The 14,936-nt window shown below is 40.7% G+C and overlaps 1 protein-coding gene across 1 annotated transcript in view; it reads left to right on the top strand.

The window, feature by feature from the left end:
- The window catches only part of LOC147893699 (uncharacterized), a 105,108-nt gene extending 102,931 nt beyond the window's left edge, over nt 1-2,177 (top strand). The window contains exons 9-10 of the mRNA XM_087386226.1: nt 1,480-1,553; nt 1,665-2,177. Coding sequence (XP_087242352.1) covers nt 1,480-1,553; nt 1,665-1,684 — 94 coding nt within the window. The 3' untranslated portion in view covers nt 1,685-2,177. The remainder of the gene's footprint in view (nt 1-1,479; nt 1,554-1,664) is intronic.
- The last annotated feature ends 12,759 nt before the right edge of the window (nt 2,178-14,936 follow it).

Genomic DNA, 14,936 nt, shown 5'->3' with positions numbered 1-14,936 from the left:
AAAGAAGACACGTGCAGGAGGAGCAGAGGCAGAAGGGGTGGCTGAAGCAGAGAAAACGAAAGAGCCATTTGTCGGAGCAGCAGGAAGAGGGGATGAAGAGACATCAGGAAGAGATTGTACCGAACCCGGCTGTACGGACATGGGAGCAGGTACGGATGAAGAAAACTGTACAAGAAGGGGGGAGGCTGTACGGACGACCGTACAAGCTCTACAGATGACCGTACAGCAGGTACGGCTTGCGCAGAGGCAAAGGAAGGGGCAAGAACAGAGGGGAGCGCTGAGGGGACGGGCAAAGAAGGTATGGCTAGGGGCGGCTTGTGCAGAGGCTGCTGCGCAGAAGGTACGGGCAGCAGCAGGCCTGGTACAGGAGCAGGCGGAAGATGTACGGGGGCTGACGGATGAGGTACGGAAGAAGGCGGAGCAGCAGCAGCAGGCTGCGGGCAAGGTACAGGGACGGATGAGGGAGAGGCTGAGCTCACCATCACACCACCTACACACACACACACACGCACGCGCACGCACATGGGCACACTTTTTTTGGGTGAAGTGCGCACGCACACTCTCTTTTTGTTGATAAGGCGCGTGCGCACATGCGCACACACATACACACAAATTGACTTAACTCTGTTGGTATGAGAAGTCAACTCTCACACTGCCTTTCACTAACCGCCATCACTAAGGGAGAGCTGAAGAGGCAGCCAGCTCTCCTACAAAGATGGGTGACCCTTTTTGTCGCACACATTTTGTTTGGTGAAAACCAGTTGTTCTTATATTACAAAGAACAGTCCCATGAAAAGGAATAGCCAATTACAAGCTCTCAAGAGATATCATAACAGCTTGGATAGGGCTGTTATGGTGTGCGGGATATAGACTATTTGTCTCTCTCACACACACACACAAAAAAAACCTGACTCGACTCTTTTGGTATGAGAAGCCAACTCTCCCACTGCCTTTCACAAACCGCCATGACTCAAGGGAGAGCTGAAGAGGCAGCCAGCTCTCCTATAAAGATGGGCGACCCTATTTGTGACTCCATAGGGAAATCCACACTGTCTTCCGGGCTGGCCTATGCATGGTCAAGTCACTACAATGCTGCAACTAACCGGCTTGATAAATAGAAACCACAGATTGCAACCAGATGAAGTGACCGAGTGAGGAATGTAGCAAATGACCTGTTTCTTTATTGAGGGTTTGGGAGTCATTTTGTTGCCTTAGTGTATACACATAATTTCAGCTATGCAACTTTGGACCTTGAACCATTTTGTTCTGCTACAAGATTGACTGTAAAGCTGCTTAGTTCTGGACAAGCTTGATTGGAAAGCTGCCTGTGAATTCCCTGGGTGTAGCCATGAGTGTGATGTTATATACAGTAAGGGGTGTTGACTTGGCCTCGTTGAGTTTTGGTAGATATTGAAGGTGTCCTATTGGAAAATTTGGACACATGATTCAGTTCTAATTTGTTGGTTGTTGAAATCTTAGAAATTTGTTTGGAGCCTTTGATACAACAAGGCAAGGCCATATAACACTTGACTTCAACCAGTTTGTTTACTGTGGTGAGTACATTTCAGATTTTCTGGGAGTTTTTTTAAACGATTGCAGTGCTTGCTTTTCTAGCTCTCCAATCGTGATGCCTGTCGTGTGTGATTTGTCTATTTTTGATGCAGCGGCAAACCTTAGACTTTGAGTTCTCAACTCTCTTGTATATACTTGCCGGGGTTAATTTATTAGTGGGAAAACATTGAGATTGTACCTCTACATTGGAGCTCTAGGGACTATGCTCAATACTGAAAGTCACCTGAGCTGAGAACCCAGGCAGGCAGCAGGCGATATAAGTTCCAAAGCTTCCTTTAATGAAAGTTGATGCATTTCCCTGTTGCAGTTTAGTGTTTTCTGCTTACTGAACAGACGACAGGTTGGTCTTTTTGTAGAAATTCCTGATGCTGCTTCTGTGGCTATGAGATTTGCGCAGCATGGTATTGTACCAATACTAGCAAGTGTGTGCTTTATCACAAGGCTGTCAGATTCCTTTATATTCTCATCTCCACATCTTTACTCAACCATGTGCACTGGATGTTTGTGTCAAATTATGGGACCGGGGATGATGTATGGTTGTTTATCTATCAATGTCTATCTTATTAACTAACAACAAAAATGGCATCATAGAGACCCATTTTAACCAAGAAATATTTTGGCATTTATAACTTCAATAGTGTCAGACATCTGAATAAAAAAATGCAAGGCTTATGAAGCACCTATAGGACGATCATTTTCTTCTTAACTCCCATCTGAGGTTATGAACAAGCACGACTCAGTTTGAAACAATTTACCACTTGTTCGGCAAGTGAACAATGTATACATAATATGAGTCACTCTTAATGTATCAAAGATTATATGTATCATCACTCGAACTCGTGTGTACACTCCTCAAAAGAGAAGTAAGTTTACACGTTTCCCAACCTCACATTGTGTTATTTGGGAACTCCACATTTTGTTTACAAACCATAGTTAGAAATTGTCAATCAAGATTCGTGTGTGTTTGCATGTAGATGTTTGCACTTTTACAAAGAAAGATTTTTTTTAAAGTGGTAGTTGAAAGTGGCAATTCCTATGTATTTCTCTATCTCATGCCAGTCTCTTGAAGAAAAGAATCAATCTCAACACAAGTGGTTTGACCCCTAGAATTACATATGTATCCATTAGATTGATTAGGTTCAAATTATTGCATTGCAATATTTTAATAGAAATTTTATTTGTGCATTTACAAAAGTGAGGTAATAATCATTGGTTTGATCGTTCACATCTTCACAATTTGATGTTGGACTCTTTTATAGTTCCATGAACTTGTATCATGGGCTATCTACCCAAGGATGTTAACTTAAGAATTTACTTGTATTTATATGCAATTGTTGAAAAGATTATGTTAAAAATTCTTGTGGTGCGTTGTGGAGCTACTAACAAGGGAATCTTCGTGTTCTTGGTTTTTAGTATGTATATGGGTCATGTATTCATGAGAGGCCATGTGGCCATCTTTAGAGAGTTCTCATGGCCACCATGATCATTTATCCCCCCCTCCCCCTCCCCCCCCCAAAAAAAAAAAAAGAACAAACAAAAAAAAACCCTCAAAATTGTTTAAGTGGGAGATTATGGAAGGTAGCTTATGAGAAAAGTGGTGGAGCCAAGTCCAAGCCAAAGAAGATGAAGAATAATAGCGATGATGAGGCGGATTCACAACCATCTCAAGAGAGATGCACATATAAGAGGCTAATAATACAAGAATCCCATTGCCATGTCAAGCAAAGGTAATGACATATATAATGGTGGTAATGCATGTACTATGAAGGTGCTTGGAGATTGCAAAGTGTTGTCATATAATCAATAACTTGATCCATTATCAACTTCATAGATGCTTTTAACCAAAAAGTATCTCTTGAACGTATTGACTTGTCATCAAGCTAGATGATATTCATAATAAGATGATCAATTGTCATATCTTAGCAAGCGTACATGTATGAAAAAAGAAGACGGTCCTTTTAATAGGTGATGTTGAATGTAATGAGATACACTCACTAGTTCTTCCTTTCTTTTTGAGAACACATTTTCTTGTACTTTTTTTCTTTCACCACGTGCACATGTTGAAAGCAACCTACAAAGAACATTTTGACATAACATTCATGGCATGTGTAGTGTGTTATTTCTTTCAAGCTGGTCGTCTTTATTGCTTGTTGCTCAATCTTCATTTTTTAAGTAGGAGGAATAATCCTTGATTAACTCAATGCTCTTCATGTGTAGGAAGTTTTTATGTGTACTCTTCATTTGTATTTGGTGTTGGTATGTGCTCTCTTTTATGCTTGCTATATGTTGGCGAAGCGACGCCTGGCAGAGGCACAACATTAGTTCGGGAATGTTAGGAAAGATTTGAGTGGTGTGTTGAGTGTTTTGTCTTGTTTCAACTCTGTGTTGTATTGGGTTTTTCTTCTACTTAATGGTGTGGTCAGGTTTGTAAATATTGGACTTTTCATTATTCCCTTCAATGTTATGGCTTGTTATTTTGGTGTTGGCTTTTCCAAAATCATTGTAGGATGGATACTTTTCTTTCTGCCAGGTTTGATTGGTAGATTTATTTTGGTGCAACATTTGGGTGTCTTACTTTTTCATCGGAATTGTTGTGTTATGTATGTTTCTTTTTTTTTTTGCGCGTGCGGGAAGAAAGGGGGGGGGGGGGGCGGGGAGGTTTATAGGATTGATTGTTTTGGCTATTTTGTTTATAAGTTTAATTTTGTATAGAGTGGAGTGTTAGGGGCCTCACCTTGAGGTCATTTGTCTTTTTTGTCTCCTCTGTTCTTCTTTTGGGCGAGTTGTCTTTTTATTTTTTCTTGTTATGTTTGCCTTTGTTGATAGGTTTGTTGGGAGAAAAGTTTCCACTACTTGTCATAGCGCTATTGGTTGCTATGTCCATCTTATGAAGTTAAAGTTGTGTGGCCTCTTCTTTGGTTCTTATTGTGTGTAGACGAATAGTTTAGTCATACTTTGTGTCTGTTGTTGATATTGGCTTGGTTTTGTTATTGTGCAGTTGATGTAGGTGATGAGTATTCTTCTAGGTTTGCTTGTAGGTTGCCCATATTTGCATTTTTAGAAAGTTGGTAGAGTTAATTTTGCTCTTTGTTGTTTATTATTTTGTGATCATGGTTAGTGTGGTTTAGCAACAATTTGCTTGCTGTAGAATATTCGTTTATTTAATGCATGGGCCTTCAAGTTGTTGATGTCATGCTCACTCATCAGTCAAAATTCGCTAGTTTTAGCCTCACAATTGTTAGGCTGGAGTAGCTAGCTATTGCATTCATGCTTTTAGTTGTTATTTGCTTTGCACATGGTGGGCAAAAGGGGAGCCATAGCATTAGGCTCATAAGTAAAGTTTGTCATTTTTGCGTTCTAGCTTGAGATGCTACTTTGTTTCAATTGTAGCATTTATATGTGTTTGGCCAGTTTGGCAAATTAATTGTTGAAAGGGTTTTTCGGGGATAACTTGTAGGTCTACCAATAAGTGGTGGATCTTGTGATTCTTATTCTTAGTTCTCATGTCTTTGTTTCTTGTTTTAGTGTGACGTTTGTTGAAGTCTTTGTTCAACATTTAGCATTCTGTTGTTTTGTGCTTAGGGTTTTGTGGTCGGTGGCCTATTTGGGGACCAACCCCGAGTCGATGCGGACTGGGTCGGTCACCCAATTGAGCCCAACGGACTACGACTAGTGGCTATATAAGAGCAAGCCCGTGAAGCCCATTTCATCACTGGCTACAACAACCTTGATTCCTTAGCATCCAGCCTTCGTCCTCTATTGTTTCCTGGCTGTGGGCCGAACGAAGACCGTAGGTTAGTCGCTCTATTTTGCGCACTGGTTCTATTGTGTGGTCGGTGGCCTATTTGGGGACCGACCCCTAGTCGATCGTTTTGGGCGGACTGGGTCGGTCACCTAATTGAGCCCAACCGACTATGACTAGTGGCTATATAAGAGCAAGCCCGTGAAGCCCATTTCATCACTGGCTACAGCAACCCTGATTCCTTAGCATTCAACCTTCGTCCTCTACTGTTTTCAGCTCACCATCGAAGCTTCTTTCACAGGAGCGCACGGTTGGGAGGCAGCGCCATCTATTGTATCAGTTCTACAGTAATCAAATTTTTTATTCTCCATACTATCTGTTTTCTCTCTTGCGTACGAGATCCTGTTATCTGTTGAGCACAGACGTTGTATTGTTTTCTTACACATCCTTCAAACTATTTTTTGCCCGAGGACCTCCACTCTTTGTGAATAGTGTTGGGGAAGTTGTAGAGGATAAGGATGGGATGAAGATCATAAACTACATGAGGAGGTTGATGAGCATGAACTTCCCCAAGGTTTTTTTTGAAACCTTGGAATAAATAGGATACAAGTTTGTATGATCTATGGGGTCTCTAGTTTTGGCTTGTTTTGTGTGGCTTGGAGAGCTTGTTTTGGTTGCTTTTAGTGTTAAACTATCTTTGCCAAGACTTTTGTAGAGAATGCTGGAACTTAAAGGGAGATCTTTTCTTAATCTTTGAAAGGACATTGACTGTTGGAAAGACTAAATTTACTATTATTGTAGAAGGATTGTTATGCAAAATTGGGAAAGAAACTATCATAGTGGAGAGAATTCAAAGTATATTTCTGGCCATGCTCTCATTTTTCAAAGGGTTTTGAGTATGTATGATGAGTAGCAAATCAAAACAACTCATCACGTCAACCCATGGATCGAGAGAATGTGCACGATATGACTCTTACATGCAATTTGACATGATGAAGGAGATACTAATTGCCTCTGCACCAACAACTTTTATTTCTTTGGATTCTTCAATAGGTGCATTGAGTATTAATACTTGCTCTACCACATTTTGTTCCCACTAAGACTTTGGCTAAAACTTGTATTTCATAGCCCATAGGAGATTTTGCACTTTAAAATTATAGTCTCTTAGCGATGGATAACAAAAATCAACGTGATGTTTTATGATTGCTCATGCTTATCTCCATATCAAACAGTATGATTAACTTCATCAATACTAGAAGGCAAATTACTGATCATGTTATTCTCCATGCAACACCAAAAGAAGAAATTGTTACTACTCTTTAGTTTCTCAATTTAGTGTTTGGTAATGGACACTTTGCAAATTGTTTGTTATCAACATTCGGCATATCTAGACATCAACAATCTAGAGTATGTTGTGTACAAACTAAAGGAGCACTGACAATTTTTTCAACTTTAGGTATGAGTTTGCTACATAAACAAAGGCTTTTGATATTGTGACAGTGGCGGCTATTTGACCTCTGCATCAAAGTCACACAAACTTAGTCTCTCTATTAAGGTGTGAGGAGGAGCATAGAGCTTGGTTGAAATTTGTGGAGGTGCCCCATGACTTCCACCTATACTCGGTAATATCAAGGTAATTTAGTGAGCTTAATGATAGCTAACTCTTGCAAACTTCAGTCTCTTCATCTGTGCAACTTTGATGACAAGAGAAGCCACAATTCCAAGTGTAAAGATGGCTCACAGTTAGATCCACTTAGCATGACCTCTTGATATCTTTCTCATAGATGATATTGTTCTTCATGCAAACACCCAAATGCAAATTCTTACTATTATTTAGTTGCTCAATTCGGTGTTTGGTAAAGGCAAAAATATATTGAAAGCGCTTTTGCATTAAAACATGTTAAATAAGCCTTTGGTCTTGGCAAATTTTATGCTTCTTCCTTACTTTTCTAATTGTTTGCAATCAGCATGCCTCATATGTAGACATGAACAATCTAGAGGATACTAAACAAAGAGGCAAATTGATTGAAATGACTTCTTTATTGCATTTTAACATATTAAATAAGAATTTGATCCTGGAAATTTGATGACTCTTCTTACTTTTCTAATTGTTTGCAATCAACATTTTGCATATCTAGACATCAACAATCCATTGTATAACACCTAGCTAAACAAGGCGATAACATGAACAAGGAGACAACAGAAAAGACATAGGGTGGGGGTGCCATATTTGTGCACATGCTAAAGTTTTAGCACAAGAGCAATTTATCAAGCATGGGGTCCTAGAGACCCATTTTAGGGGGAGGTGTTGATGTTTTGTGAACCAGAGAGAATACATAGGGTGGGGGTACCATATTTGTGCACATACTAAAGTTTTAGCACAAGAGCAATTTATCAAGCATGGGTTCCTTGAGACCCATATTAGGGCGAGGTGTTGATGTTTCTTAAACCATGGCACTATCTCCATCTATTGCAACAAGGTTCTTTCGAATGTTGTTATGCTTTACAAAAAGAGGTTGTGGCTTTAGATTTGATCATCCATTCATAAGAGATACATTGTATCAAGAAGTGGGAAGACTGGGCTACTTTTGAAGAAGTGTGGTAATCATCGATTGTCAATCCCCCACTCAATGGCTTGGAGAAATGTGTGCATTGCACTTGTTTTGGCCATCGCGTTGAGGGATGGTGGAGTAGGGTAATGCATTAGAGTTGTTTTTAAGAGGAGTTGGATGATAGATCAATAGGTGAAGAGCCAATGATTTTTATGATTTTTGAGCACCTTTGTTGGTGGTAACAATTTGTTAGAGCTCTTCTAATTTGGACAGAGGGAGTGGTTTTTCACCTTTAGGTATGATTATCACTGAGAAGGTTCCACAAATGAAGGTCTTGGATTTTGTGATGGATTGGAGCCACCATTGAAGACGTAACAAAGTGTGTGTCATGAGCATGGTGTTTTTCAAGTAGAAGTTATTTGACCTCCTTGTCAAAGTCAACCAAACTTAGATCTCCACCCTTAGATCAAGACTGACACTTCTACTAAGGTGTAGGAAGGAGGTTAGAACATGTGTCAAATTTGATAAGGTGCTCAATGACTTCCATCTATAGTAGGAAACATTAGGTATTATTGAGGATGGTGATAACTCTTTCAAACTTCACTCTCTTTATCCATGCAACTTTCATGATGGGAGAGGCCATAATTTGGAGTGTAAAGATGCCTCATCATAGCTAGACCTGTTAGCATGACCTCTCGATGGCCTGCTCATAGCTTGGCACCATAGTGTAAATGTATTATTTCCAAATATTCCTAGATGGTTGCTTGCCAAGGCCTCCACATGAGGGACGTACATGGGACCATCAAAGGAATTTTGGTGATAGAGGTCAGAGTTTGAGGGGGGTGACATGAGTCCGCATGTTCCTTCCCATCTCTTCAAATCCATCAATTGTGAAGGTCCCTAGGTGGTGAAGGTTTGGTCTCTACCGTGTGATAAAAGAATAATTTGAGGTTGAATGAAATCTTGCAAAAACTATGAGACCATCCACACTTGTCGAAATTTAAGTGTGCTTGAATCGATGTGGGACAAGATTCAACCCTGATGTCTCAAGGTCCTCTGCATGCTAGAGTTATCCATGTAGTGGAATGGACTATTGGGATGAGTTTTGGCTCCTATTACCATGACACAGTTTCTCTAGCAAGGCAGAAACCATGTACAATGAGACACTTGGTGGAGTCGATCGGCAAAGGTGTGATGGTGGTGGAACCTCTAAGGAATGTAATCCTTTCCAAGATATGTCAAGGTCTGAGGTCAGCTGGAAGGAAATCATGACCGTAGGAATTTAACAACCATGATGTTGGAAACACAAACATTGCCAGCATGATGTGTAAGCCATTCACAAGACAAAAGTCCACAAAACAATCTTCCAAATGACACATAAGCGTTTGTTAACTTGATGTGAACCAATCACAATTCGAAAAGAAAAAACTCTGAGAATCGTGTTGCCTCCCTTGAACCTCAACACTTGCTATATATATAAAAGAACATGAGCAAGCTCATATATAATTAAAAACCTTAAAGCCAAATCATATATGTAAATGATTTCATGAAACTTGTGGGAGATGTATTCACTTGAAGATGGACTTCCAAGGTTGGTTGGCGGCGACACCACCATGGGTATTGCTAAAGCCGATGTTTATTTATCCTCCTATGTTTGAGTCATATTAGCAAAGTCCATGGGATGGCCTAACACAAATTTTACATGTAACAAAATACTCTAGAATAGATCCATTGTATGGTCGTTGGGCAAGATGGGGAAATCTTGAAAAGGAGAGCACTAATCTAATTGTAAAACTAACCGATGGTGCTATAGCTCAGCTAGTGGGAGTCCTAATAAAGAACATAAAGATCAAGACCTTTGGTCTCACCTACATGGTTTGGTTTGTGGTGATGGGCTTCCACGGGTAGTTGGATGGCTATGATGTCATCCTAGGAAGACCCTTATGCATGATGTAGGTCTAGTTCATGACTGGGCCTCAAATAGAATTTATCTATGCAAGGATGATCAAATTGTGAGGATCGACCTACAAACCTGGAAAGCCCACCCCATGATAGAAAATCTATTTACGGCTGAGTCAAACACTACCAAAGCACTGCACCCATCAATGTGTTCCAAGCTTGTAATGAGAAGGACATGGGAGGGGCTCGAGATGAGCACTGGTATGCTCCATTGCCAAAACTCGAGCTCTCTCAAAATTGGATGCATCTCCTAGCGACCATAGATGCGGTCGAGAAAATAGGAACCAAAATGACGGCTTATGGTTACAAGGTGCCAAGAATGGTAGTTTTGTTAAATATGTTAAATGTCATAAGAGCACCCGTTGATGATCAAGGAGTGCGGAAGGTGCAGATGTATCTTCACTAGCTAATGTATGTGGGTGCGGTCACAGCACACCATGAGTTCTTATCCAATTGGGGAGCTAGGTTGGATAGAATTAAGAACCCCCTTGGATCTCTCAAGGTGGAGGAGGCTCCCCTCGCCGAAGTTAAGCCTCCTGTGGAAGAGAAACTTGTTGGAGTTGTAAGAAGGATTGAGCAACTGAAGCAAAAGAGAGAGTTTATTCATGAGAGATAGGCCCAATATATAGGCTTCAGTTACATCCAGTAGTGACATCACATGTGAGCTTAGTAGAGCATCTAGATCCACAAATCTCTCAATCAGTTCCATGATTCTTTCGATCACACACCACACACCTAGATTCACTCAATCACACCTACTAACACCTATCTAGGCACACCATGTGGTCACACACTCACAACCTTAGACCTTAGGACTCTAGATCCCATTACATTAATTTGTCCTTCATTCCCCCCCCACAAATTGATGACCTCAACCCTAGAAGTAGTCCATGGGAAACTTCATGGCTTGCCCACCTGTAGTGGCAACACACATGATCCACAACGTGGTACTCACTCTAGTTGCATCAGTAGTAGACTCATTTAGGCATCCTCATCCCAACATGATCTCACTCTGACTTTGGTTTGTTGGTTTACAATTGGGAGATAGACAATGACTATGCATGGGAATACCCTTAGATCCAACAAGGTAACACATAAGACTAATAATCATTTGAGGGGGACATCCCAAGGCAGAGAACCCTTATTAACCACACACACAACACTTTATTTCATTCATTTTATGCATATAGCAAGGGCAGAGTACCCTACTATGTTGAACCTAAATTTTGATATGGGGAACCATCCCCCCCTTGATGAAATATCTTGTCCTTTTCCTCCTTCTCTTCCAAGCTACCATAGTGTGAGGTTCATTGTCATTGGAGAGGTTCTTTGTGTAGCCAATCTTGTAACTCCTTTGCTCTTTGTCCTTCTCTACACTCTTTAATGTATCTTGTCCATATTCTGCAATACAAGATCCTTGTAGTCCTTCACCTTCTTTGAGTGTCCAAGCCTTAACAAAATTTTGTGAATCATATGGACTGAAGAGGGTCTTACCACTTGTCATGCAAGGGTAGTGTCTACTCTTGTACAAGAGGTGGCCATGATTGTATGGCAAGGTATAGTCAACCAAATGCAAGTACATTTCATACATCATGAAAGATACTAATGTTGGAACACTAAAAAGAAAGAATAGAGTGGACACAAACTCAGAATACTTGCATTTCTTGGTTGTTGAATGAAGAAGAGTGAGGTCCTTAAGTAGGCACCTCATACATGCTCACTGACATCACTGATGACTTCAAAGCTCCACAATCATCTCCCAATCTGCTCCTAGATTCTCTCAATCATCCTATGTGGCTCTCCACCACCTAACTGTGCTTGTGGGCACCTAACTGTGCCTCTAGCACTCACACATAGAAACATAAGGTGTGCCTGAGGCATACACCTTGAGATATCCCAACAAACCCCCCCTCAAGGAAATGCCTCAGGCTATGTCAAGGATACATCTAGTCTCATAGTTTCTCATGCCATCTCATGGTGGTCAAGGATAAATCTATGGCTAGGTTCTCATGCTAGCAAGGGTTCCCTTGGGTGTAAGGTAAACAGAAAGGGATACAAAAAGACCTTCCAATGGTTATCTCCCCTACATGTACATGCACACAATGTCTGCAGGAGGTACCATGGAACAAAACATACACATGGCCTACATCATAAGGTGACCAGAGGTGTTTACAAAACACACAAAACACAATAGTTTATTTTCATTCATTTTGGAGGACTATCCAGGCTGAGTACCTTGATATAAAAAGAGAGATCTGGAGCATACATAGAGATGATTTAAAATGCATAATCTTCATGGGATGCCTCATCTTGTGGAGGGAGAATATCCATGTCAAGGCAAGGTCTTACCACATGGGTAGTGTCTAGTGCCTTATAAGATGGTACTATGATAGAACAAGTGGATCTGAAAATCATATCCTTCAAGAGAATAATTATCTTGTCATCTCCATAGTTGTGTAGAGAAGCATATCTTAGGTATCTGACCTTCATCTTTTTCTTGTACTTGGAGTCAAATAAAAGTGCCATGAGAGGGTAGATCTCTGGCTTTGTAGTTGCTTCCTTTTTGGCAACCATTGTTTTGGCAATCTTCAACAAGGAAGTCAGGTTGGCATTTTCATCCTTTGTAGCATAACAAGACATTGCTTTATGTTTTGGCTTTTCACATATTTTGCATAAGCAAGCCATGAGAGGGTCTAACCCAGGTGTTGGGCAGTGTCTTCTCTCTTACAGGGCTTAGAATAACAACTGAAATGCTTCAAAATATAAGCATTTAATGTAGCAAAGTCTTGTGACCAAATTTCAAACAATGATGCTTCTTCTTACATGCTTCACAGAGGTGGCTTAAAATGAGAACTTTCCAATCAAAACAAGGTCTAGTAATTCAAAAAAAAACTGAAGCCACACTTGTATTGAAGTTATTGAAAGCTTCAAAAGACTAGAAATGCTAGAGTAGCATTTTATGTAGCATCATCTTCAAAAGCTTGTCAAAACTGTCAAAACTAAAGAGCTGAAATTGGAGGGCTTATAGCTCACTCTTCAAAGCAAAAGAAAGGGGGCTTTCTGAGGAAAAAGAAAGCTGGTATACCACAGTAGTTCCTCTAGGAAGACGAGGCGCAAAAACGCGTCAGGTCGCCTTCTCTTCCTTCTACAAAGTCGACTGGTTTTTCTCTGTTTTCTCCTTCAATATGCAGCCATTGCTGCTCAAATTTCAGCACAAGGTAGCCCAAGGTATGGAGAAGCTTCCCCTGAAAGGAATTAGAGAAAAAAGGAGTAGGCATAGAGAAAACGCAAGAAGAGAAATCGACGAAAACCGTGTAATGGCGACCAGCAGAGATGGAGGTTCTTCAATTCCTTGCAGCCGTAAGTTTGCCCCTTCAAGGTGGATCTCCAGCAGGAAGGGCGTGGGAAATGGTTGAGAACCTGAGGAGACCAGGCTTAAGCAAATTTTGGGAAGAAGAGGGAGAGATGGTGAAGAAGAAGAAGAAGAAGAAGATGATGATGTGGTAGAAATGGGCTCAAGGGGGATCAAATGGCTCTGATACCATGTTGGAACACTGAAAAGAAAGACTAGAGTGGACACAAACTCAGAATACTTGCATTTCTTGGTTGTTGAATGAAGAAGAGTGAGGTCCTTAAGTAGGCACCTCATACATGCTCACTGACATCTCTGATGACTTCAGAGCTCCACAATCATCTCCTCAATCTGCTCCTAGATTCTCTCAATCATCCTATGTGGCTCTCCACCACCTAACTGTGCTTGTGGGCACCTAACTGTGCCTCTAGCACTCACACATAGAAACATAAGGTGTGCTTGAGGCATACACCTTGAGATATCCCAACAACTAAAACCATAACTAAGGCATCTTCAAAATAAGAATCATAATGGTTGTAGTTGAAACCTTTGTTCCAATCATATCCATTGGAAATCATCATGCAAGTCATAATATATTCTTCCTTCATGAAAGCTCTTCTCATAGGTCAACCCACACTAGTCAACAAGATAGTATGACTTGAAATCCACTTCAGAGTATCATAACCTCAATATAAAAGATGAAAAATGCATTCAACTGAACTTCAAAGAGAATTCTCACAACTGAAAAGGAAATCTTTGAATCTCTGATCTGTACTTTAACTCATCAAGCATCACCTTAGCATTTCGTGTAGCATCAACCTTCAAAAATAGCCTAGAAATGCTTGCAGAAAACAGAGGAACATTGGAGGGTTGTTACCTCACTCCGCAAAGCATCAAGTAGAGGGAATTTGCTGCACAATCAAAGGTACTTGGAAGTAGAAGACTTAGTGCAATTCTCAAACTAAATGAATCTTCACACCTCCAGGGACAGCAACATCTTCTCTGCCTCTAAAAACATGTCTTCTTGAAAACCCGACTGGTTTTTCTTTAGTTTCTCCTCATTCACTTGACCATTTGCCCTCAAAATTCACCAGCAGGTATCCCATAGTGTTGCCTAAGTGCATCTCAAACCGTTTTTAAAATGGTGGCTCCAGCAAGCTGTATCATAAAAAATGGCGTGGAATAGGGCGAGTGTAAGCACGGGTTGTAGAGGCCATAATCCTTTAATTCCTCTCAAGTGGAAGTCTGACTTAACTAGGGGAATCTACACCTGAAAGGGTTGGAGAAATGGTTCAGAGATGAAAGAGAACAAGCACTTGGAAATTTCATGGAAAGAAGAGGAAGAAAAGCTTCAAAAACTTCATGGTGAAGAAGATGATGACATGGCACTCAAGGAGGTCTCAAGGAGAGTAACCAAGGCTCTGATACCACATGTTGGAGTTGCAAGAAGGATTGAGCAAGTGAAGCAAAAGAGTGCTCTCAAAACATCCTTTGTCTTCCTTACTCCAGGTGTAACAACAGAAGGAATACCCAACTCATCATCAAGGCTCTATTATGAGCCTTTGGATTCACCATCCACATAAGAGTGACCTACATTCACATCAACCATGGGCTGATCTACTTTCTCTTTTCCTTTTCATGATACTTGCATACCACTATCTACATTGCTTTGAGGAGATCCTCCTGATCTCAATCTGCCTGTCCTGTTAGAGTTAGCTCAAATGTCCACCTCTCATGTAACCCACCAATATTCTGTGTA

This window comes from Dipteris shenzhenensis, chromosome 15 (assembly GCF_047967505.1).
Source record: "Dipteris shenzhenensis isolate YYH24624 ecotype China chromosome 15, Dip_SZ_1.0, whole genome shotgun sequence".
In the NCBI taxonomy this organism is placed as follows: domain Eukaryota; kingdom Viridiplantae; phylum Streptophyta; class Polypodiopsida; order Gleicheniales; family Dipteridaceae; genus Dipteris; species Dipteris shenzhenensis.
This window is presented reverse-complemented; position numbering and strand designations above follow the sequence as displayed.